Here is a 24,957-nt window from a genome sequence, read left to right on the forward strand (position 1 = left end):
ATTGCTGTGATAGGAGGTGAAAAGTCATGACGTCAGACAATGGTGTGAATGTTACTGTAGACAATGGGTTTTCTGTAAACAAAAGGGACAGCTTCAGTGAATGGAGGAGCTACAGCAGTGCAAAACTACAAAGTGCTGTTTCTAATATCACATGATTTGGAGAAACAGGGAAGCCTGTCAAGAGTCAAACCAGCCAATCAGATGACAGTTTCATAACTCCAGAATGATCTAATCTTGACATAAAAAAACAATCTAGTTCCCTTTTCTTTGTAATCACTATGGACATAAAAACACACACATAACACTGGCTTGGAGAAATGAAAATAGGGAACTGATGCGAGTGTCAAAATAAAACACATTTTATTTGTATGAGGACAATAACCAACAGTTCGTCATGCTGTACATTTCCCTGTTTCTACTACATACACTACCTCAAAAAAAAAAGAAAAAAAAAGAAAATGTACAAGTCTTACAGTGTTGTGTTGCAGCATATACTGTGAAATACTTAGTCACCCATTATATTTCTGTTCTTCACAAATACTTATATTTTCCAGATGCCTGACAGTGTGTGAAACATTCATCCATGAGCTGGGTGTAGGAGAGAGGGAGAGGAGGTTAAACACTCCTTAAATAAAATACTTGGACCACATCGTACCACCTTTGGCTCCCTCAGCAGATCTCAGACAAAACATTTGAGTCTCCACCGGACCTAAGACAGATATCAGAGTCACAGCAACTGACTATGTATGGAAATATTGTATTTTTAGATTTTCCACTGGCAACCAGGAGGGTTATGCATAATCATATAGAGACAAAGCAGTACCCAGTTAACTGGCAGTGTGTAATAGCTTGGTGGAATCACTAAAACAACTTGATAACTGCATGTATGTGGTTCAAACAAATGACTCAGACATGAATAGAAACCACAGCTTTCTGTGTAATTAGCTGATTCACAGACTGTGACTGCGTAAAACGAGCACTAGCTGAGTATTTGTTCCTGGTTCCTGGCCCTAGTGTCAGCTTAGAGTCTGGTGGTCTTAGGTTCTGGCCGAGGTCACGAGGAGTCTTGCCTCGTTCGATTGTTAACGCAGAGCCTTTCCAGCTGCTTAGCACGCTCTTTATGGACTGTGACCAAGGTGCGGTTCTCCTCTGTCAGACGCCGAAACTCCTCCTCCAAATGGGCGATCTCCATGGCAACCTTCTCATCCTCCACCATTTCCGCCAGCAACTTGCGCCTAAATGGATGAATGGGAAAATGTTAACAGCCAGTTATTGACATCCAAGAATAAACTCGGTTTGAGGCAGGGAAATACCCAGGAAAGGTTCCCAGTTCATGGAAAAGTCAGATTTCTCAAATTCATGCAGATGAGCATTTTCGAGTACTCAGCTTTTTGGTTACTTGGGGGGGAAGCCAAAATAAACACAGAAACAATGCAAACTCACAGGAAGGACCAAGAGGGGAAATCACTCACAGACCTGAAAAAATAACTAACATTTTTATGTGGAAGTAAATACTGTGTATTATTCACAACATTTTCCACATGTAGGAAAATATAGTTTGTTGATGAGTGGTATAAATGCAGATAACAAAGTATGTTGAGCGCTCCAAGGCTTATGTGCCACAGATCAAAGATCTATCTGTGCATAAGTACATTATTATTGGCTCCCTGAACAAAAAGACTTCATGGTCATGATGGCACTGAAATGGATTGAAATCAAAATAAATGTTTTAAAGATCACAGTTTATTAACTTAAACTTACAGTGTGTAAATTTTTTCACTGCTAAATGTCAGTAGGATTCAGATTGCAGTCATAATCCTAGCTATGTGGCTGGTTTAGGATAAACATGTTTTAATCAGCCAAGAAAGATGCAAAACATTAAATTTAGCCTGTACCTCATATCGGTAGTTCTCGGTAGATAGAGGAAAAACTATCTGTGTAGATTGTCAGTCCACTGTTTACTTCAGCTGTCAATGCATCCACATTTATTTACACTGGAAAAGGCTGTAAAACTTTGTGAAAGGAGTCCAATAGAGGTCAATGAGTCAGAGCTCATTGTTGACCATTCATACTGAGATGAGTTATTGTGGATATTTGAATTTTTCTGTCAGTAACACTGCTGTTTTTGCTAATGTTAGCCTCTGTTAGCCAATGTTAGTTGCTATTAGCCAGGACTGGTGAAACTGTCTTTGAAGTGGACGTAACTTTGTTGCACTCTGGGATTTAGTAAATAAATTCTCATACAATGTGAGAGTTTAATCAATTTGTTTATCGGTGGGAAAGTGTGATTTTTTTTTAAGTTCCTAGCATTAGCTGGTATAATGTTAGCTTATAATCAGCTGTTGTTGTTTAGCCTGTTGTCAGCTGTCTAATCTACTGACAATAAGTAATTGCGACAATATTGGGAATAAATAAGTATTTTTATGCATGTTTTTATGTGTTAGAGCCTTGACTTCAATTTGGGAGATTAGGCTGGAAGGAAGAGGTAGAAAGAGGATAATATTTTATTAAGAGGCCAGTGGTGTTGTCTCTGTCCTTTATGACAGAGACAACGGGGACTCCTCTGACAATAAAACATAGGTATAATGAGTCATATCTTGAGTCTGAAGGTGCAAGCATGGATCAAATGTCCCTGCATGGCACACAAATGCCTTTGACTTCTCCTCTGCCTACTACGTATGTGGCCGGTCTCTAGCCACATATGTAAAACAGCACGAGCGGGAAGAGAGATGTCCTTTCCAGGCACTGTATTCAAATATGGTAGAGGAACATGGTGGCTACCACAAACCCGCTCCTATGTATTTTTAATAGATTTCTTTTACATTTGGAGAATGCATCCGTTTTTTGGAAGATGTAAATAAACTCTGTTCCATCCTTTGTATTCTATTAAATAACATAAAAAATACTGATGGCACCTCCGAGAGCTACTCTTTTCAATAAAACCTCATCCCTTTCTAATGTTTTCTTCAGGCATAATGATGTATACAGAAATAAAATCTTTCTCTGCCCACTGGAACGCTTATTCCAGTCCATGTGGGCTCACAATAACCTCCTAAACCAAATATAAATACTATCCTCAATAAAGCTACCCGAACTGAAACACTGTAGAGCAGGTTTAGACGGCGTGATCTGACTTCCTTTGGCGAAAAAAAAACGAACAGCCTTTGGACTTTGAAAGACATTGTCAGCAGTACTGCATGGACATGCTATGTGTACAGTGTGGTACTACGTGTAACGCCCTGACATCTATGAATGTATGTGAGTGTTGTATTACAGCTACTATTAGGTTACAGAACAGCAACAAAAGAAAAAAAAAAGAAAAATGATATGTATTATCCACAACAGGTAGAGTGAGGAGTTTTAATGGGATAAAAGCATTAAGTGAGAAGCATACTTAACTGAGAGTAGTAGTGGACTTTAAATTGTTGAAATGCTGGTATTAGGGAAGCTCTGGTATACACTGAGGTCTTGGATCACACTCTAAAACAGGTCTGCACAATTTATTTCCTGAACAAAATGTGTGAGCCACAAACAAAGAAACTGGTTGAAAATATGATGCAAGTACGAAAGTATGCAAAGTATGATGAAAGCATGTACAGCCACACTCTTTTTTTTCAGTTCCTTAGACTAAATCAGACTGAAAATTGATCTGAATTAGTAAGCAAAACTTTTAGGATGCTTTGTTGCTTGAATAAAAAGAGCAAAGTGCTTATGGTTCCTGCAGTATTACAATATGATGTTTCACAAAGGCTTAATATCTCAATTGACCTGTCTGTATGGTAGTGTGTATGAACTAAAGCAATACTGTATGTGTCAACCGAGTTTGTATGTTGGGACATGAACGCTTTCTTACTGGGTAGTTTAATCTAAAATGTGAAGTACTTTTAAATCATGTGTAAGTGCTATACATACAAATAAACTTATTATTAAAGCATCTGTTTGTTACTTTTGTGTACCAAAGTTTATAAAAATTGGGGGGGAGGGGGCGATATCTCACACACTGTCTGAGATATTGGCTATAAAACCAGTTTTGTCAGCTCCTCTATCTTGCATAATCTGCCATGTCACGATTTCATCACACGCAAAAAAAAAAAACCCAACAAAAAACCAAAGCCCCAATATTAGTCAAAGAACTTTTTGTAAACTCTTGTATTTCCCTTTGACCAACTTTGAACCTTTTTGTGTATCTTACTGGAATAAGGCTAAATCCACTGGCAACAAAAACACTGAACGTAGAGATGATCTAGAAACTGGAAGGTAAATGAAATATGAATTCCATCAAACTAGTGTGTACTTGTCTGAGAATGACTAAAAGGAGCAGTACGTCCTGGAAAATCCCTCCCCACTGTGTTAAAGCGTTGTTCCTGTAGTCATCCTTGCAAAACTTCACTGTATGTCTCAAGCCCTCCTCTTTCTGTGTGCACTTCCCCATAAAGGAAGTATTGTATGATGTATTTCTCTTAATGCTCAGAATAGAGAGTAAGCATATCCTCCTTTTGGTGAAAAAAACATTTCTATTAATGAGAAGTTTCAACATCAGGAAAATCTTATGCCGTAAACACAAAGTACTGACTTAATGTCAATGAAAGCTTTTAGCTTAATTTGCAATAGTTTTTAAAGCCGACATATACTGATTCTAAAACTTCTTCAATGACAGAACTCATGGGGGTGTTAATGTTAAAATTAAGCTTGATAAGTAGTGTTTGAATAAGTACTGTTGTTGTTTCAGGTTTAGATTTTGTTTTTTAGGGATATGTTTGTGTGGTTTAGAAGATTGTGAAGGTTTAAGTGGAGCAGGCATCCATGACTGTGGAGCTGAAGGAGTCCTGGCTAGTGCTCATGTTCAGGATTGTGGCTCGTATGTTAAAAACCGGTTCTTCCTGTATGTGCATGTTGTATCTAACACATGAATGTAACCCAACATGAGATCTCTGTCTCTTAAAACACAATATGTAAATATAGTGTTTAAGTTCTTTTGGTTATCTAAACCAAACTAGATCATGTGGACTGACTTTCTGAGTTTGTTTCTAAAATTAGGGCTGGTTGTATAAAGTGTATTTAACTTAAAGAAGTATACAGGCTCATTTATTTTGGTGTATCGCTACTTTCATGTAACTTATTTACTGCAAACTCAAAATAAATTAGTATAACTTGCACCTCATTTTTTGCAGGTATTTATTTATTTTTGAGGACAACAGTGTGCACATTTTTAAAGTTAAGTCACCATATCAAATTTTATAGTATAGCATTACAAAGCAGATTGTCGTGTAGTATAAATGTGACCGTGAATGTCTCCGACTGCTAGCGTGAAGAAACAGGAGTTTCTACCAGCCTTACCCACCTCGTCTAGATTCAAGGCTAAGTCGGAGTCTGCATGCTGTTCTCTATTTAGGAACTGTGAAGTGGTTTCGGTTGTGTCAGTGCATGTCTGTGTGTGTATGTAGGTGTGGTGGTGGGGTAAGAGTAAGGCCCATGAAAATCCCACTGCTAAAACTACCCGCAGCTGCTGGGGACACAGGGTGCATTGTCAACTGCGTGCGTGTAACACATCCCCACTTTTATGCCAACATACAATGAGTTTGTGTATTAAAGCTTACAATAGTTCTTGTTCAATTAAACCTGACCAGAGCTGCACTTTATGTAATATCCTCCCAGTAGATGATTCTGAACTAATCAAAGAAACCTAGCACACTGTAATTTTCGCATGTGCTTGATGTTGTTTCTAACAAAATTAGAAAGAATTAAATTAAAAAACAAAAATGGAAATATACACCTGAAAGTCTTAAATTATCACCCTTTAAAACAACATGTTAAGGGAAATGCTCTTGATGGTTTCCATGCAAAATACTGTATACAGGCTATTAACTGTGCCATCTGGTGGACATGTTGATCCAAAATACTTTGCAGTTCTATTTTTAGTGAATGTAATGCTATAGTGGGAATTGAACTCCTAAATCTTTGGAGAGTTCGGAGAGATTTAAGCAATAATTCGACCTCAGTAGTACACGTCCTGGCACTCTAATTTGGAGTGAGATACGCTGCGCAAAGTCGAAGCTCCCTGTCACAAGGAGCTTCGACTTTGTATTTTAACATGGCTTAAAAGGGTTGCTGCGATTAACATGGAAGCGACTGTACTAGTGCCTTACTTGCGATCCTCGAGCACAGCAATCTCATTTTTGACCTGGTGGAACTCTCTTGCCATCCTGCAGTGTTCCTTGTACACCTGAACGCTCTCTCTCAGAGACACACAAGGAGGCACTGGCTGCAAAAGGTCAGAGAGAAATAAAAGATGTAAAGCATGCAACATGAGAGAGATGAAGTATTAGTTCTGAATCATATCAGAGTATGGTACGCCGTGTCCTTTACGGTTTCTTGGAATTTGAGCCGTCAGTTTTGTTGTTGGCTGTCTCAACAACAGTCCAAAAGAGTAAATCTACTTTAAAATCATCATATCTGAGAAGAACATTTAGTTAGCAGCCAATTAGATTAATTTAATTCTTTCAGCTTGAGTAAATTTATTTTTTATAACCACTAAAATCCTGTCTTAAATAAGGCAGAAGGTCCCACAAGTTATCCTTTTAATATGTGTATATTGTGTAAACAAGAAAACACTTTCCAAACTTTCCAAAGCCTCTTCTTTGTATGTAGTGTGTAATAATACACTGTCTGAAAGCTATATTTAATGGTCTGGTACCATTATCATTTGATACTCTTGTTGTTTTGGTACTCCACATACAATTTATGTGCCCCTGTCAATGATACTCGATGAAGGATAATTCAATGACAACACTAACCGTATGGGGAGGGCAAAGAGTGAATTGGGTTTTTGTTTTGTTTTTTCAATTTACAGAGGTTGATTACTACAACCCAAGTTGGTTCATATTTAAAGATTCAACTGCTTCCCTGACTACAATGGAGATTTGAAGGAAAATCCCAGCAGTATCCAATTTATTTGTAACCAGCAATGTCCAATGTATGTTTTTTTCTTTTCAACTGTTGTTTATTTTCTATTCTATTTTTTACATATTTTCTGATCTGCTTCTTTTACCTCAGTAAAAATGTTGTCGGAGAAATTGTGTAGTATTTATAGATGTAACTTTGTACAATATGGAGCAAATAACAATGACAACAGTGAGATTAAAGCAATTTAATGAAATCCACATGCAGTGCTATACATTCTTAGCTTTGTGAATTTTCTGCTGTATTCATCCTCTTGTGTGCTGTACTGCAAACAAATGCATCAGTACTGCTGTAGGATGCAGCATGGTGAACAGATACCTGTAGCCGCTGTTCAAGATCTGGGAAAGTCTGGGAGAGGTCCTCCACATCTTTTACATCTGTTGAGACATCTTTCATTTAGAATTAATTAGAGTAAAAATGTTACAATGTTGCGCAACATAATGTTGTAACATTACAAAATAATGTTACAATTCATTTATAGCAAAAGAAAGCTTGTCACAGTGAAATTGTAGATTTTCAAATGATATAAAACTTATAACATTATACTACCTTTGCCACCTAGTAGAAGTATAGATCTACTAGAGTCTACTAGATGTAAACAGAAAACACTGTAAAGAAAACTGAAAAAACAAAAGAATTTAAATGATAAAAAACTGTTCAGAATAGCACAGAGGTTTTGTGTATTTTATTTAGTGCTAATTGCTGTATTAATGATGCATTAACATACTGTATACCACATGTAAATCTGAGATGGTGATGCGAATTTACACTGCTTAGTATTCCAATATGTAAAATGCTTCTTCAGAGAAGTTATACGTTTAGCTGAAAATCCTAAAAATAAGTAACCGCGGTAACTGCAGATGTCAGATAATTTTAATTGCCCGAAACCTACAACATTTTCACCTGAAATACACTGAAGTAAAAGTAAAAGTATGAATGAGCTCAACTTTGGTGTCATTTTGACCAAAATATGTCATTTGACTTTAAACAAATCTCTAGACCTGCCTTTATCCATGGAAAATATGATAAAATTAGAAATATTTTTGTCTCAGAGTGATGCTGAAAAACTAAAACGTATACCCTACTTTTAGGCTTAACTACCTGTTATCTGGCTGTTCTAAAACCTCAATGAAAAGCCTTCGGTTGAGCCTGTAAAATCCTGTTGAAATCCCTGAATGATGACGTATCGTCATATCTTCAGTGTCTCACTGTACTGTGTTACTTTGCTCTCAGAATGAAGGCTTACTTTATGTTCCTAGAGTTTCTAAAAGTAGAATGGGAGTCAGAGCCTTCAGCTATCAAGCTATCAGGACTCTCCTGTGGAACCAGCTCCCAGTGTGGGTTCAGGAGACAGACACCCTCTCTGCTTTTACGATTACACTTTTCTTGTCTGCTGTCTCCCATAGTTTGCATTTTGTTCTGCAGTTGTTCATGATTCCTCACCGTTCCTGTTTTCTATCTTTTCTTCCCCCTCATCTCCAGCTGTTCACAGCAGGACCAGCCCGGTTCTCTCAGAAGTCTCTTCCTGTTACTGATCACTGTCACCCAGTGCTGATTTCCTTCCTTCTGATACTCACATATATCAGGTCTTATCATAATTCATCTACAGAAGCTTGGAATTTGCACAGAACTAATAATTTTCCAACAACTGCAAAATCAAGAACTGTATGAACTTTCTAAATGATCAAACCTTGAAGACAAACAATGCACGGTTTATCATTTCACCTGCTGTTGGTGAAGGACAGTCTGAAGCATAAGGCCTCTCTTAAAAAAAAAAAAAGAAAGTGTGAATGAAAACTTGTAATCTTAAACTCTGCATGGTAACATTAATGGCTAAATTTAGTGCCAGTAAAGTAAGAATGTGTCAATATTATTATTGTTATTGCTTTTTTAGTTATAACTTTTTATAACTTTTCCCATAAAAAGACAGATAACAGTGTTTTCCTTGGATGCGCCACTTGTTCTACAGGCTTTCCTCCGGCTCATAAAATGGCCAAAATTGAAACACTATATGGGTCTCTTGTATGACACCACAACATAGCAACATAGTGCTGCACTTATAAATGAGCCACGTCCTCTTACTGAACAGGAGTAATGAGATGTCAGATTGAAAGACAGGCAGGATAAGAATACAGAGGGACATCTATGTGGCAGGCAGACAAACAAAGTAAGCAGGGCAAACAAAGTAAGCAGAACAAACAGACCACATGTATAGACAGCGAGTGGTTTAGATAAATAGGAAGCCAGACAGAAACAGACAGGTTGTCTGCCCCAGCTTCTGCCCTGATAGTAATGCCCCCCTGGAGTTGTGGAACACATGTGGAGAATCCCAGGATGATGCAACCTTCTAAAAGCAGGAGAATTAGACAGCCTGCCAAAAACCATGGGGGCAATTATGATGTGGAATAAATACAGTTCTCATGCTTAGAATTGACACAGTGTGGGGTTATAACTATGCCAGGCATGAAGCCATGAAAGGCCTAGGGGATGATCCCCAAACAGAGCACAGCTCTTAGCCCCCTTGCTGAGAAACATGAGTTCAAAGACACAACAACATGATTGCCAAGGGAAGATCCAAAGTTGGACTTTGGAGGTTTAGAGTCTGAGCAGCTCCAGAGCTACACCTACGTACAGCAAAGACCTCTGTGACCATTCATCCATCCATCCATATATGTTATCCTCATAATATCCTCATGAGAACCATCCTATTCATTTATGTCCTCTGTAATAAACAATTGTTTTTGGTCTATATCTTTTGACTTATTTGAGCTATCCTAATAAGATGGACTAAATAGAGGACACTCTGGTCTTTCCATTGATATCTCATGCGTTTGGGTGGCCTCTTTTAGCTCCATAGAGAAAGGAAATCACAAAAAACATTCAATGGGAAGATTCATTTTTCCTCAGTTATCAGGAGGATATGAATGATAATGGATATTGATATAGTATAATGAAAAAAATGATAATTCAGGAAGAGACACTGAATTACAAGCAGATGATCATGAGACGATCGGTCTCTGTTGAAAGACATATTTGAGTATCTGCTTTCTTCTGTGGCCTCATCTTGTTTCCTAAGAGAAAGACAAGGGATTTGGGGGGATCAGAGGGTGGAGCTGGACTGGAACTGTTAACTGCTTATAAATTTAGACCAGTGTTCTAAAAGCTGAACAGTGAATCAGGCAGCGGGACACTGTTAGTATTAGAGAGGAAACCCGACTCTGGCATTGCATAGTTGCAGCTGCTGTCCCAGTGCCTGGCCCCACTGCAGTAAAATATCCTGACAGACAGCACCTAGAACCATAGGTAGTGTAGGTGTTTGTATGTGTGTGTTACTTAGGGACAAAGACAACTGTTTATGTTTGTACTAATAAATGATGGAATATTATACGGACTATCAGCTGACTTGTATATGTTTGCGCATGCAGATGCATGCAAGCACACAGCTGCACATACACAAACGCGTGTGATTTTTTCTTTCTTTAATATGCTATGGTCATACAGAAATAGAGAGAGCACCTGTCTCAGTTACAGTGTAGAAGAATGAAGACAGTTAAAGTCACAGGGTGTGCGGGTTGTATCATTCACATGTTCCCCACATACTGGAAATGCAGTGAAAGTTGAACCTCGGGATTTATTTGGTGTTGAATGCTATATACGTAACTATCCTCAAAATAATGTGTTAACTTCATTTTCGGATACTGCAACACAGATTTGTGCGTGTGTCATTCGATAGCTGGTGTTGTGTTTGTTAAATTTAACAGTTACATAAAAAAATACAAAGTAAACATTTACATCTGTTTACAGTTACCGTGAGATAAATGTAGACTGATTACATTTATTAATTCAATTTTTTGTGATTACACAGGTGCAGTAATCCAAGTACTTGTAGAATTTAACATGTTACCATTACTTTGCAGTTTTTTGGCTGTGCAAGGAATCCTTCCAAAAAATGAAATAGCAAAGCTATCGTAGCTAGGCTGACAGATAGGCTTACATTTTGACAATTTTTCATTTGGCCTTTTCTATGAAAATTTGCTTTCCAAGTCAGGGTCATGGGGGAGGTGGAGCCTATTCCACCAGTAACTGGGCTAGAGGTGCTTTAAATCCTGGGCAGGTTGCCAGGCCATCACAAGGCTAACACAGGTAGTCACATTCACAACATTAAACCTAGCAAGCATGTCTTAGGACTGTGGAGGGAAGCTGGAGAGAACCTACTTGCCTACTTCACACAGCAGGCTGCTAGTCTCTAAACCAGGATCTTCTTGGTGAAATGAAACAGTGCTAACTGTTGCACCAAACTGCTACTAATCTCCACCTGCCAATCAAATAAATCCTAAATGGTCTAAACAACCTGCCAGTGCTATACCCGAAGCATTTGAACATATGTGTGCATTTGCTATGATTAGAGTGATGTAAATTTCCTTAGCTTATAGTACTCCTCATAGTACTCAGTAATGCACGTGGAGGGCACATCCACAGTTAGTGCCCTTGTAATGTAGTGTTGGACTGAGGTCTGTACAATGACAACAAATTGCTGATAGATAACCATAACACTGGCATACTCTCCAGAATCAATACCCACTATGCACTGCTGAGCCACAATTCCTGCCATTTTCTGTGTCATCTGCATTGATCATTTTAGAGAGTAGAGACAGAGGTGCTCACAGACTTGTGACGGAGGTTACACGTTACAAGCTCATAAAAACTGGAAGGCACGCAACCACCTCAAAACAATGAAAATGCACACACACTGGAAGTACTGATGTGCACCAGAAACTATAAGCTCATCATAAAACTGTGTTATTTTACCTTGTGGATACATAGCTTTGGACAATGTGATATATATTTGTTCTTATGCTGCTTTTTAGTGTGTTTTAAGCTCTTGGGAGAAACATACAGCACTGACCGTACTGGAGGATAATGTAACTCCTCAATCTATAACAGATTCACACTTTTGTCTATACATGAAGTCAGCATTTTTTAGAGTAAGGGTGGTAAAGGTAAGGTTTGATTTGACAGCTGTATAACTCACATTTAACCATCCCTGATGGAATAGCACCTGCACAGGCCCACATGCACACCATCTGTGGCAAACCTGAGGAAACACCTAGACTACAGCCTACAGCATCTGAAAGTTGTTGTTATTTCTGTTTTCTCACAAATTAAAATAATTTGTTATAAAAAATAAAGTGACTGTTAAATTATTGAAATGATTAAAAAGATTGCTTACATTGACAACAGAAGTTATCGGTAACGTGTTATCATTTTTAAAGTAACTTTCCAAATTCAGTGAACTAAGCATAATATGAGTGTGCACCTACAGTATGTATTTGTGTGTGTTTACCTGAGTTGTCATCAAGGCTGAAGGCAATTCTAACTTCAGATTTATCAGGAGACACTCTTCTGGTTGAGGTGATCATTTATCCCTTTGTAAGGTCACAGGCACACAACAAAGCTGTTAACACAAGCCAAATGACCCCATGAGAGACAAGTGATGATGCTACAATGACACAGTTAGTTAATCAGCTAATAAGAAATAAAGAAATCCGAATAGACTGTTAATAAATTCAGAGATTCTAACTGAAAGTAGTTTCCAGCTTCATGAATGTAGCAGTTTCCATCTTTTCAATGTTTTATGATGTGAAATTTGCATTTTCTTGATTTTAAATGTCTCCTTCTGTCTAAGAAATTCAAAGGCATAATTTTTTTAACTGTTTCCACATCTCAGCTTATTCAGCAGATCAGCAGATTAATCGGTAGTAAGACCAGGAATGTAGAACTAGAAATTTTCTATCTGCCATGGAACGCACAAACTCTTTTTTATCCCAGCATATTAATGTGATTTTACCTCACCAGAGAAACTAAACACTGAACTCAGCAGGTGTACAGCAAACCCTTTGATATTAAAACCACTACAAAGGAGCCCTATCAGAGCACACACACACACACACACACACACATACAGGCACACAGCCGTCGGTTTCATCATGCATTTGGAGTAGCTGTGGGATTAAATAATTTGGGAGCTTTGACAGACTGGCTCTGAGGTCTGGATTTTGCATTCCGCTTTCCAGTGAATGTACTGGCTTTTTATAACAGTGCGTTTGCCTGCTTTAACCCTGGTACACTCACTGTCTCAGCCAACACACCTCAGTGACCTTCTACTGCAAAGAAACATTCTTTCAAACCATAATGCGTCCTTCTGTAGGGAAACAGAAGGTCCGATTTTGGCGACAGATCAACACAGGTGATGCATCTAAATGCAACCGTATTATACGTTATTTAATCAAAACTGTGATGGAGACTATAGGATATTCCATAAATATGCACCTCTTCTGCACGCACCCAACAGTTGAAATGCACCGTCTGTGCCAACAAGTCATTATTACCTGAAGCAGCAAGAATTCGACGCAGAAAAGTCAGTGTTAAAGTTTTAAATCAGGTAGCAGTGTGAGTCCTCAACACCGATTCGGTCCGCTTCCCGTGAGGTCAATGTTGAGGTCTCTTCAGAAGAAAGGCGTCTCAGCCGTCAATCCGCAAATCCCAGCAAAGATGGCACCACTGTCTCTTCGAGAGCTTACCTCCGCTATCTTGAGACTATAACTCTATTATTTTGTAATTATCAAAGTTTACGTTTTCCAGCACGTAGCCAAGGCGTCAATACATTAGTGACAGTCAGAGGGACTCCAGCAGCTCATGTTTGCGCAGGCATGTGCACGTTATCCACAGAGCCACGCAGCGAAGAGCAACACAGGGCGCAGGCAGAGGAGGAATGCCGTCCGCTGTCCCCCTGTGGCGGCCCGGGCCCAATTAAAAGTCTCAGATGACATGACTTTAGCCCGCAAAAATGCCCATAGCTGCGGCACTGCTATGAGTGACACGGTCACACCGCTCGGATGGTGTTGGGCTTTGCAATAGCTGTGCAGTGAGGCAGTTGTTCAGAACGAGCATCTCGTGTTATGATAGCTCATGTGGACGACAAAACAGGGCATCCTTGTGTGTTTATATTTTGATTTATGGGGTTGCAGTAGCCTCCAGCTCAAACCTAAAAGGGTTAGGTGATACACTGTTTAGGTGCACCTAATACCTGTATACCTAACAGTATACAAAACATGTTTTGTATACTGGTAGTGGATAAGGGTTAAGTTAATATTACATTGTGCTTTAGAATGATATATGCTTTTTTTATTGTATTAGATACAAATTAAAAGTTGGGGTTTCATCATCCCATCGTTGTCAGAGAATTAAAGGGAAAACTGTGTATCTAGAAATATCTGTGCTGTGACCCAGTAGCATAGGGACCATTTAAAAGCCAAAAAGCCATTTAGACATAGAGAGTTTTTACCGGAGAACCAATTTTTAATGAAGCTTTCAAATGTAAAATGCTTTACTGAAAATGCATAAAGAGGGGTCCTAAATCGGACGCTAACTATAAATCCCAGCATATTTATAATATGCGCCAGATAAAGCTTGAGTCTGCAAAGTCTATTTAAGAAAAAATAAATAAATAACTGAACGTCCCGTGTAAGAACTGCAGAGGTTTTCAAAAGTTTTCAGTTTTTTATTCACAAGCCCAGTTCCCCTGCACACCAGCAGATGGCAGCATTCACCCTGGATTTTTGCAGCCAGGACTTCACATAGCAGGAGAGAAAGGCAGGCGCAGGGAGGGAGAAACAGAAGGGGATAGATAAATAATGCTCTGCGCCTCTAAGAGTCCTCCTCCCTCTCGTTTGTCTTCATTGACAGGAAGGTTGACAGAGATGTGCCTTATCAGCCCCAGAGACTGTTCATTACATTGTGATGGATGGGACGCACTCAAATGTCTGTGCCTCTTTTATTCCGCAGTCATTATTTAGATTTGGGCCTTCTGTACTTGCATGTACAGTTAAGAGCTTTATATTGTAATACATGGACAAAGTCTGACAGGTCTGAAGGACTTAAATTGGTGAGAAACAAGCTTTTCTCCAGAAATGTGATGAAATCAAATTTAAACTTTGTCCTGCTGAGTTTTTCCTGTTCTTTGTTAAAGACTCTCAAAACCACCTTAGAGAAAGTGCATTCTACTTCTCCATTTTGGCATTGAATGGAAAACAGCAGGCTCTGTAATTTACCCTTTTTTTTATTTGTTTTCTGAAGGCTTTCTGACAGCTTTCTTCTTCCCCCACAACTTCAAACTTACTGACAGCAAAAACAGACAGACGCCACAATCCCTTCATGTCTCCACATCTCTCTTTCACCTCCCCAGGTTGAGAGCTCTGTGCTTTGAGATCATTGCGACGAAGAGTTTAAGCCAGAGACAACAGAGCATTAGTCAGGTGAGGACATCCTGGCTTAGCAATAACGGTCAGTTTAGCAGCATGCCAAGGTTGGAGTTGTAATCCATGGCCTCATTCGTGATGGATTAGATAATGATAAAAAAAAAATACTGCCTTTGGTTTTGATTAAGAATTATGGGGTTAGGAGATTAGGGGCAACCAAACGCTACGTTGGACTGAGCCCAATCCCAGAATTAATCTGAATACCAAAAAAGAGAAAACTCATTACATGAAGAGATTAAGAAACGCTTGGTCGAATTCTCTCAAGATACACACAAACCAGCATACAGAGTCTACAGAGAGAAACGACAGCACAAAACCTCTGACTCCAACAATTTATAAGCTATTTACAGCATTTAGTGCTCTGTCCTGTTTGAAATGTCATTGCATTAGCTGCTAAGATCAGGGAAGTGAAGGTCAGTTTTGAATGTCCTGACATTATCAAGACTTAAACTTTAAGATGATCCATTAACAGTTTGTCTTAGTTTCTGTCCCCTTGGAATTGCTTCCTTACTATCATTTGGTTTGTAATATTCTGGAGTTAACTCTAAAACCGATTGCAGTAATGTTTATACAATAACTGAAAGAAAGGAACAGCAGATGGCTTCAGGCACAAAGGTGGACAGAGCACACACCCAGCTAGAGTTCAGGGCAGGTGAGCGGAAAGCCTCAAATGGTAAAAGGAGGACACAGTCATGAAAAGTACACAGGTTGGGTAAGAGCTGGTTATTCAGTCTTTGATCTTAAAAAAAAGTCCAAGAGGACAGGAACAAAAGTTGATATGGGGAAGCTTTGACTGTAATGTGGGGACAGACCAAAAGGGGAATGAGAGTTGGATTTGTCAGTAAAGACTTTGTTGTCACATATGTTAATCAGTGCTGTGCCGGGGTATCCGTTTGATGTGTGTCAAGTGTCAAAGTTGGTATCCTTCACCGTGTCCTCAGGAGTAGAGTTCCAGCAGGGGTGCGTGAATTAGTTAGTAATGCTGAGAGATAATACTGCTGAGGCTCCTAAGAACATTTTCATCAGCATAATCCTCACCTGTCAGTTGAGACATCTCTTGTTTGAGTAAGAGAGGGGAATAAAGACACACTGAATGTGTACAGTAGTCAAACAATATTAAATTTAAATGAAGCTGTCATAAGCCTCCATCCCTAAAACCAAGCTTTTATAAAGAATACTAATGGGAATATTCTGTATTTCCAAAATATAGGCTTTTATTAATTTTATGGTTCAGTCTGAGGCTTGGTGCTGTAAATTCTAAATCTGCTGATGGGTCTACTGCAGCGTGTATGTCAAGCTTAAAATGTACTTAAATGTAACAAATCTCATTGTGGCATGCAAACATCCACTGGGATCTACTGTCACTCCTGGAAGACACGATTTCTCCTCACGTTGTCAAATTTGACAAAGACACGCTGAAAAAAAGGAGGCTTATTGAAAAACAAGACTGTTACTCTCAAGGGAAGGAAAAAACTGTGTTTGTCTTTGACCTCCTTACAGCTTACAGCATTATAAAACGTCCTTTTCACTTTGTCCTTCCATTCTCCCTGTATTATATTCTTTTTTCTGATCCATCTCCGGGATGACATCATGATCACAGGTGTTTGTAAGGAGTCTGTGTGTGTGTCTGTGTGTCAGGATTGATGTTTGAGATGCTGGTACTGGAAGGCTATAAAACAGCAGGTGTGTTTGTGTCTTTCCTTAGAGGTCGTTATCTCTTTTCGCAGGTCAGCGTTGGCTCAGCAATCCTCCCTGAAGCTACTTCAGTGTGTGCCTACAAGAAACGCACACACACTGCTGCCAGCAAGAAACGAGAGCAAGAAATCATTTAAAACCATTTAAAAAAATGCAAAAGTCTTTTTATTGTTAAAATCAGTGAATTTTTGTCATTAAACGATGGGAGGTTCTATAAAGTCTGCAGATTCAACTCTGCGGACGCCTTAACCCAAACTACAGCCATGAGGGAACATCGATGGTTTGCACTATGACAGGGATTTCATTCTTGCGGTCATCACCTGTTTTAACATTATTAATGTTGATACAAGGCTAAAGTGTTGTCAACTACATTTACGGTACAGTATTTAATGCGTTATCCATACACAAGCAGTCTACAGGTGCTCAGGAAATAACGTCATAGCTGCTGGTGGCCCACACAAAAAAATAAGAGAACTGGAAAATGATCAGATACCAGTCTCTGCATTTCCATTTCTTTTCTGATTCAAAGCTTAAGTGTTGGAATCTCGTCTCGCTCCCTCCCTCTTTGAAGTACGTTTGGGTTGACAGAAGATGCAAGCGGACCTCGCACCGCCGTGAGGTCGTGACCTCCTCCGGATGCCTTTGTAACACTGCAGGGAGATCCCCAAGTCTTCCATCACGGCGCTAAAAGACACACACTGCCAGAGAGATAAAGAATTAAAGGCCGGAGTTAAGACACCAAAATAAACTGATTTCCAGTAGATACATGCTACTAGGAGTTTGGGTGAAGATGAATTAGAGAACTGGTTTGAGTCAGGTGACCAGGAATGGGAAAACTCACATATATTGTAAATTTTCTCTGAAAGAGTTGTGAAACATTTATAAACTCTGTTGTCTCATCATGAAAACCAATTACTGACAGAGATAAAGCACAGTGTCTGCTGTGCATTCTATTGCAGGGAGCTATGGATTTATAGTATGGTAATCATTTGAAATTATAAAAAAGTAGGCCATCTGAAATGAAAAGCCTCAGGCTTATCTGAATCTGTAGAACAGTACATTGCATTGAACACATTAATCTTGAATCGCAGTTATTTGCCTTTTATTTTGCCCTACTCTGGATGACGTGCTCATGAAATCATAATTCACAGCAGAAAGTCATCCAGTTTTTATCTGCTGAGCTTTACAACATAGAAGAAAACCTTCCTGTTCCATCCTTGGGCTTCGGGCTTCTTGATCTAGTATGGGTTTCCTATGAATACCAGAAAAAACTTCTTCTTTTTTGACCTGAACAACTGACAATTCAAGTTTTTTGGTGACTAGTTGTAAAAACAAAATCATACCTGATTACAACAACAACAACAAAAAAGTTATATTTACTTTACTTGTGAAAACACCAATTTATCACTGGATATGCATACATTAAATACAATGTTCATTCTTGTATAATTTAAGTATCTTATCAATTTACTAAGTAGGTTATAGGATATGCACTCGTTGCATGCACCGACTGTATGCCCTGTAACAGTAGTAAAGTTATTAATTCACAGTAGTAGTTAATATTTGCTTTATCTGACTGAATATTGCATTCACTCTCATACTGCCTTTCAGAGAAGAAAAGGAACACAAGGTCAGTCCAGGGATAAAGTGAAAATTATTTTCCTCTGCAATACCATCCATCATTTCCTCGCTGAGAATTCTCTGCAGTAATATAAGTTATTAATGAAAGGACGACTTTACTTCTGGCCCCGGATTTGTGTCAAGGGACATCTTAACTCAACACATTGTTCAGTCACTGCTATCCTAACCTCAGCCAACCAAACCAGTCTACTAATGAGCTTAATGAGGAGGAAATATTCAAATGAGTTTTCCTATCTTTTGATTTCCCAAAAGGCATTGAGAGTATACACAAAAGTCTACTGAGACTACACTGCCAAAAGAAAGGGTACTTAAACAGAGTGAAGAAAACATCAGTAGGGAAGACCGGGGATAGTTGTAACATTTTTGACATTTCTGTCTGTAAATTGGAGCTCTTCTAAGGTGGTGGATTCAAAATGTAATGCAAAGTATTTACATGTCTCTGCTATTAAATAGTGCAGCTATTTTCTCTGCAGCACAATTACTCATTACATGGTATGGCCTCAAACACAAAGAGTGAAGTGTTGCAATTAACCCCTAACCTACAACTCTTGCACCAACTTTTGAACATAACAATGAAGCTGAAAAAATGTAGTTGTGCGCCAGTATCGCAATTCCGTCGCAATGTCCATGGGAAGAAATACTTTTTTTCATGGCCTTGGTGTGGTTTGCATAGTGCTTCAGAAAGATGAGGAAATCTGTTTCTCGCACCCATCCTGATTTATTTCCACTACCAATACTTCCTACTGCCCATCTCTGACAAAGTGGTCTGCATAACGTATGTGTGGGAGCACAAACATTGGAGGAATTGTGTTGCCAATGGCATTAACCGCATATACAAAGGTGACCAGTGAACCTCTCTGCTGATGTCGTTGCCCCAACTTGTTTAATATAAGTTAAAGTAGTAGTGTGGTAAGTTGTAACATTTGCATTATTGTTACAACTAACCCAGATTTTTTCTTTTACAAATGACCCAGACTCCTATAGCCATGAACTAGCTAACATTACAGCCAACGGCTAAAACATTAGCACTAAAGACCTACACAGAATATATCCCCATAGACATACAAATAACATGATTTAGGTTTGATGAGTTTAACTGCAAAGCAGATAATGCTATTAAACGTTGAAATAAAGTTTAAAAAAATTACTATTTATCTTCTTAGATTGTCTGTGTTTGCCAAAATGTGCTAATTTTTCACATGTGATAGAAGAACTGAATCGGGCATGTACAGGATGAATCACATCATTTGAAACTTGGCCCTGATTGGAGAAATTGGAAGTCTTACAACTGACCCACATTACAACTATCCCCGGTCTCCCCTATAGTGCCACACTTAATGCACATTGTAAAACTAGTTGCTATAATTTAAAGCTATATTGAATTTTTAGGATTTTTAGACTCCACATTACCAAAAATGTGCAACTATTTTGAGTGCTTTCTGGAACGGAGGCTGTATTTTAAGGCTCTAATCATTAATTTGCTCCTTACAGATAAGAAACAGCATACAAATGAGAGGGGAGGGCAAGTCATCACGGAGACACGCCAGCACGATGCCACCTCTGCACAGAAACCACTTGCAAGTACTGTAAACCCAACTACTGAAATTGTACTGTTAAGTTTCTAGAGAACTATATAATTTTATTAAGCTCTGCATGAGGGAGGGTGGTGGGAGCACTTTTGAAATAAACAAGCACTTTGCAGGTACACGCTGAAGGAAAAAAGGGTCAACTATAGAAATGATTAAGGATTAGGTGACGCTGAAGGTTGAAGGTTTAGCTATGCTGGCATATTTTGGGAACAGTGGCAGGGAGAAGGACACCCGGTTACAAACCTATCAATAAGAGTGAGCATGTGTTGTATTTGTGTTGTCATGGCTACTCAGTGTCATCGCCCAGTAGCCTGCCACTCTCTAGATCTGTAGATAAGGAAGTGCCAGAGGAGGAGGTGGAGCCACGGCGCTGAAACTGACGAGACTGCACCCCATAAAAGAAACAAAATGCCTGATGCAAAGAAAAAAAAGGGATGGATGAGAAAAGATAACACAGAAAAACTTGAAAAAAAATATTCTGATAATAAATAACAATATGGAAACAACATGAAAGAAAGAAAAATAAGGCAGACTGAAAACACGAATCATGCGCATGGCATTGTTGATCTTTCATGATATAATACTGCCTTTGTTACGTGTGAAATGGTATGCTTTTCTTGAGAAATATATTTGTTACCTCCAAAAAGAAGATTAAAATCATGTGAACTGAAGGATAATCCAGTACTGATATTTGTAGTATATAAAAAAAACACCCCACACAGACCTTTGTGTTTTATTTGACTACAATTTCTAGTTGTATCAAAACCTAGCATTCACTGTGTCAAAGCAATAAGTCACAAATCATTCTAATGACTGTCTAGCCAAGACACCGGCAGCAATTGCAAATTTTAATTTGAGTAATATCACTCAGATGAGCCATTGATTTCAACAAAAAAACATACCTTCCAACACGCAGAATGAGGAATGAACAAAATTTTGCTCGTTGTCAGTGCATACTTCCAGACATTAATCACTTCTGCTTTTAAACGATCTACAGAAAAACTAGGTCTTTTCTAAAAAAAGAAAAGAAAAAAAACCCAACCCTCTACTCAGAGCAAAATGTAACCTTTAATCTGGTCATTTCGCATCATCACACAGCAGTTTATAGCATCACCTCACTTACCTCCTCTATGTCGGCGTTCCTGCGGGCCTTGTAGATGAACTCTCCAATGGCCACGAACACAGAGAGAACCAGACCGGCAGCCAGGACAATGAAGATACCGCCAATGTTTTCCACGCCCAAGGCATTGGCTTCCTTGTTGTCCTCTTCTGGACAGCCGTTTCCTCTCCACCACTTCTCTTTCATCATGTGCAGCTTCCCTTCCTCCTGGAGCTGAAGGATGGCAATGGTCACTTTATCCCTGTAAGGAGAACCTGGTGAGAGGGAGGGTAGAAAAACGTTTTTAAAGTCAATCTTTACAGTTTACATCACTACATTTATATGCCACTATTTGCTCATTATTATTTGTTGACGAATACCATTATCTAGCATTAAATATCCATGCTATTAAATTGGATATAAATATTTATTGTGTTTTTCTGAAGTAGTATTTTTTTTTTCAGAAACAGCAACAGTCCCCAGAACTGGAGCCTTACTTTTATGTGACATAAGACTCAGTCATAACCTTGCAGACATAACATGCAAAAAAAATATGTCACATGCAAGTCAAAACATGTCCTGCATGTGCTTCGTCTGCCCTTTTAAAAAAATCATTCCTATGTGATGGGGAGGGCACATTCTCATGTTAAAGCAGAATTTATCTGAGTGATCTAAGTCTGTAATACTAAGTGATGAAGATTATTTTCCACCTGATTCACCATAATTTCATTAGCAGAACAGGAATAATAATAACAATTAGCTGCAACTCCACCCACATGCATGTGAACATGATGGCAATCACCACTTGCATGAGACTCTGCACATTTTTATTTTATTTTCCTACGCGTTTGAGATGACAAGAAACTAAAAATTCTAAAAACTAAACACTGCCAATATCTTTCTTTCTCCAGCCGCTAAATTTGGAAGGTATTTTTTGCGTGCGAGAACAGTGTGTCACACCTTTTGGCCTGTGAGAAGTGCTGCAAAAGAGTTGTGTTTAGTTTGCGAAGAAAGAAGGAACATGGCTACAGGCTGCACACAAGATTTCCCAGAATAACTATTTTGTCTGTACTACACTGGGCTTTTCAGGTTGACCAGCTCTGGAAGAAGACTTTTTTCCTTGTTTGTCCTTTCTGTTGTTGTTTTGCCTTGTTGGAGCTTACATTGCAGTATACAGAGTTTTGTACATTTTTATTGAGTAAAACTAGTCGACAGTCTTTGATATATCCACACACGCGCGTGTGTGTGTGGGTGAATTGTGTTGCTTAGATTGTTGAGATATACATTGCTGTGCTTGAGAGTCACCATCTACCGGAACCAAATTCCTTGTATGTGTCTGTGCATATACATGGCCAATAAACGTGATATATATATATATATATATATATATATATATATATATATATATATATATATATATATATATATATATATATATATATATATATATATATATATATATATATATATGTATATAAGGTTTAAGAATTCTTAAACAGTATTAAGAACTCTTACACCCTATAATCACTATTTCCTGTTATTTTCTGCATCCCCCCTCTTTTCCTACTATACTTCCACACTCATACACAACTTTCACTCTATCAGAGCCTATTGATCAGTTGAGAAAAGCGCTGAATGGACTAACTTTTTAGCACAGCGTGGGCACAGCTACCTCTGCTCTGAGGGATTTAGCCTAAAGCAGTGAGCCGCTCATCTGTGTTTATCTCTTAAGGATGTCTTTAACCTAAACCTGACCATGTACCGAGTTCCCGTGCTCTGAAAAAAACATCCTACCAAACACACTAAACCACTACTCTCCACTACAACAGCAAAAAAAGTATTTAGAGAGACTGGTCTTGGTCTGGCCTTCCTAGATAATGCTTTGTCATTTCTCTTGCTTTTACCACTCTATGCACATCTCATTTTTGTGCTTTTTTGGCCAGCAGGGAAGTAAAACTGAATTCAGAGAAATAATAGGTCAACATCAAACTGGACTGGATTAGAAAAATCCTGTACAAGAACAGTTAATGCCAACTTAACTACCCAGGGAGGCTTTCTGTTTATTGGCCCTCTCTGTCATACTATGCTACAGATGCTCCTCCATTCTGTGGTGGCCTTTAATATTTTCAACAATGCAGAATGTTTTCTACAGGAGCAGCAGAGTGAAAATTAACAGGCTTGTCAGGTTGGCTTGCTGTTATCAAATAAGCCTGAATCTCTGACGGAGGGTTTCAAACCTACATCAGTTGCAATACCTTTGCATCTTGATAAGAGAAGAGAAGAAAGAGAGATATATATTAAGTATTGCTTGAGTAAACATCCAACAGTCCTGACATCAAGTGCAGAGGTTGACCTGCTTCCAGTTCAAATTCTAACAAACTGGCCTAAAGCCTTACAGCTGGCAGAGCTTTCTGATGGAAGGGTATTTGCATTTTGAGGATAAAGGGTAGCTGCTCTGCACTTGAACTCCTGAGAAAAATATGCAAATTCCTAATGAAATAAAAATTTCTATCTCTCATGCAAAACATTCATTTACAGACGTTTCTATAAAAAATATTTTCAAGTAAAATAAGACCACCAGGATCTTTTAATCAGAATTTAATTTGTTGTGCTTGAAGATATGCAGTAATTGTCTATGGCTTGCTTTAATTGATATATTTATTTAATAAGAAATGAGTCTTGCTGCAGTGAAATATGTCAAACACAAGGAGTTCTCAATTCAAAATATGTGACTCTACATGACTTTTTTCTTTACTTTTTCAGGGGCTTTTCATTCGGAGATAGATGATGACAAAGATGATGTTGAGGCATAAACATCTTTCTTGTTCATCCTACCAATAGGTGTTCCTACTCCATAGCCCTTGGAGTCTATGAGACCCCCAATCTGTGTGAGGTTGCAGTTCCTCTGGCTGATGTACTCGATGCTGGTGGACTCCATCAGCATGGCGTAGTCTGTTGTCAAGACGCGGGTGATACCTTCTCTGTTGTTCTTAACCAAAGCGGTGTTCTTCCTGCTGCTCATAAAGGCCCACATCTTTTCATAAGTGGAGATCTTTGATTTCTAAGGAGCAAAGCAGCCAAAAGTTAATAAAAAGTGTACAGTGTTTAAAATAGACTTTGTGCGTTCGTGTCTACACAAGCGCAGTTATATGTGCTTAACTGGATTTCAACGCTTCCATAAATGCATACAAGTTTAACAAGCAAGCTGTGTGGGACTGTGTTTCAGCGGGAGTCTCAGTCGATGTGTGTGAGTGTGTGTTTCGCTTTGCTCAGTCAGAGAAAATGGGACAGCTGTGTTCTAAATCTCCTCCAGCTGATTCAATTTGTTCAAGCCATCAACACAGCCTGCTTCTTCCTATCGAGGCAGCCATAATCACTGGCTGCAATCTGGGAGGATAAAGCCGTGCATGGATCACCCCTGCTGAGCCACAGGAGGCACAGAGCCAGTGTAGCTGTGAGGCAAGGAAGTGACAGCCCACCCAAGGACACTAGTACACTAATGCATTATATAATAGGAACTCACAAATTACCGTATACTTCAACACAGACACTCCCAAATTCTCGATATGCATCTTCTCCATTTCCCATCATACAATCCTTCTTGATGGATTCACATCACCAGCCATGAAAGAATTTATTTATTTATTTTTATTTA

General features: G+C 38.8%; 2 protein-coding genes across 6 annotated transcripts in view; both read right to left on the minus strand.

Annotated features, from left to right (window-relative positions):
- Window positions 1-372: 372 nt before the first annotated feature.
- map3k7cl (map3k7 C-terminal like) lies at window positions 373-13,893 on the minus strand. Of its 4 annotated transcripts, none has more exons than XM_080867558.1 (5): window positions 13,350-13,893; window positions 12,305-12,386; window positions 7,279-7,349; window positions 6,147-6,262; window positions 373-1,235 (listed from the first exon to the last, which is right to left on the minus strand). In XM_080867558.1, the coding sequence occupies exons 2-5, from the start codon at window positions 12,378-12,380 to the stop codon at window positions 1,055-1,057; spliced, it is 444 nt and encodes a 147-aa protein (XP_080723684.1). In that variant the 5' UTR covers window positions 12,381-12,386; window positions 13,350-13,893; the 3' UTR covers window positions 373-1,054. The 4 variants fall into 4 exon arrangements, with proteins under 4 accessions (XP_080723684.1, XP_080723683.1, XP_080723686.1 ...); XM_080867557.1 differs by having other exon boundaries at window positions 12,305-12,415; window positions 13,350-13,891; XM_080867560.1 differs by having other exon boundaries at window positions 7,279-7,337; window positions 13,350-13,890.
- Window positions 13,894-17,109: 3,216 nt separating this feature from the next.
- The window catches only part of grik1a (glutamate receptor, ionotropic, kainate 1a), a 36,787-nt gene continuing 28,939 nt past the window's right edge, over window positions 17,110-24,957 (minus strand). Inside the window, exons 14-17 of one of the 2 annotated variants that reach the window (XM_080866105.1) lie at window positions 24,138-24,363; window positions 21,327-21,577; window positions 20,447-20,615; window positions 17,533-17,671 (exon numbers count right to left, since the gene is read on the minus strand). In XM_080866105.1, the coding sequence (XP_080722231.1) occupies window positions 20,490-20,615; window positions 21,327-21,577; window positions 24,138-24,363 (603 nt within the window). In that variant the 3' untranslated portion in view covers window positions 17,533-17,671; window positions 20,447-20,489. Of the gene's footprint in view, window positions 17,672-20,446; window positions 20,616-21,326; window positions 21,578-24,137; window positions 24,364-24,957 lie in introns of both variants that reach the window. The other variant, XM_080866104.1, reaches the window with a different exon arrangement.

The sequence above is a fragment of the Rhamphochromis sp. 'chilingali' genome, assembly GCF_963969265.1.
Source record: "Rhamphochromis sp. 'chilingali' genome assembly, chromosome: 19".
NCBI classification, from domain to species: Eukaryota; Metazoa; Chordata; class Actinopteri; order Cichliformes; family Cichlidae; genus Rhamphochromis; species Rhamphochromis sp. 'chilingali'.

Excerpts from the sequence above, each read along its gene's own strand:
- map3k7cl (XM_080867558.1), bottom strand. The coding sequence starts at position 12,380 with ATGATCACCTCAACCAGAAGAGTGTCTCCTGATAAATCTGAAGTTAGA. Across the intron at positions 7,350-12,304 it reads CAGCCTTGATGACAACTCAG|ATGTCTCAACAGATGTAAAA; the intron begins GTAAACACACAC and ends TCTAAATGAAAG. Across the intron at positions 1,236-6,146 it reads GCTGTGCTCGAGGATCGCAA|GCGCAAGTTGCTGGCGGAAA; the intron begins GTAAGGCACTAG and ends TCATCCATTTAG.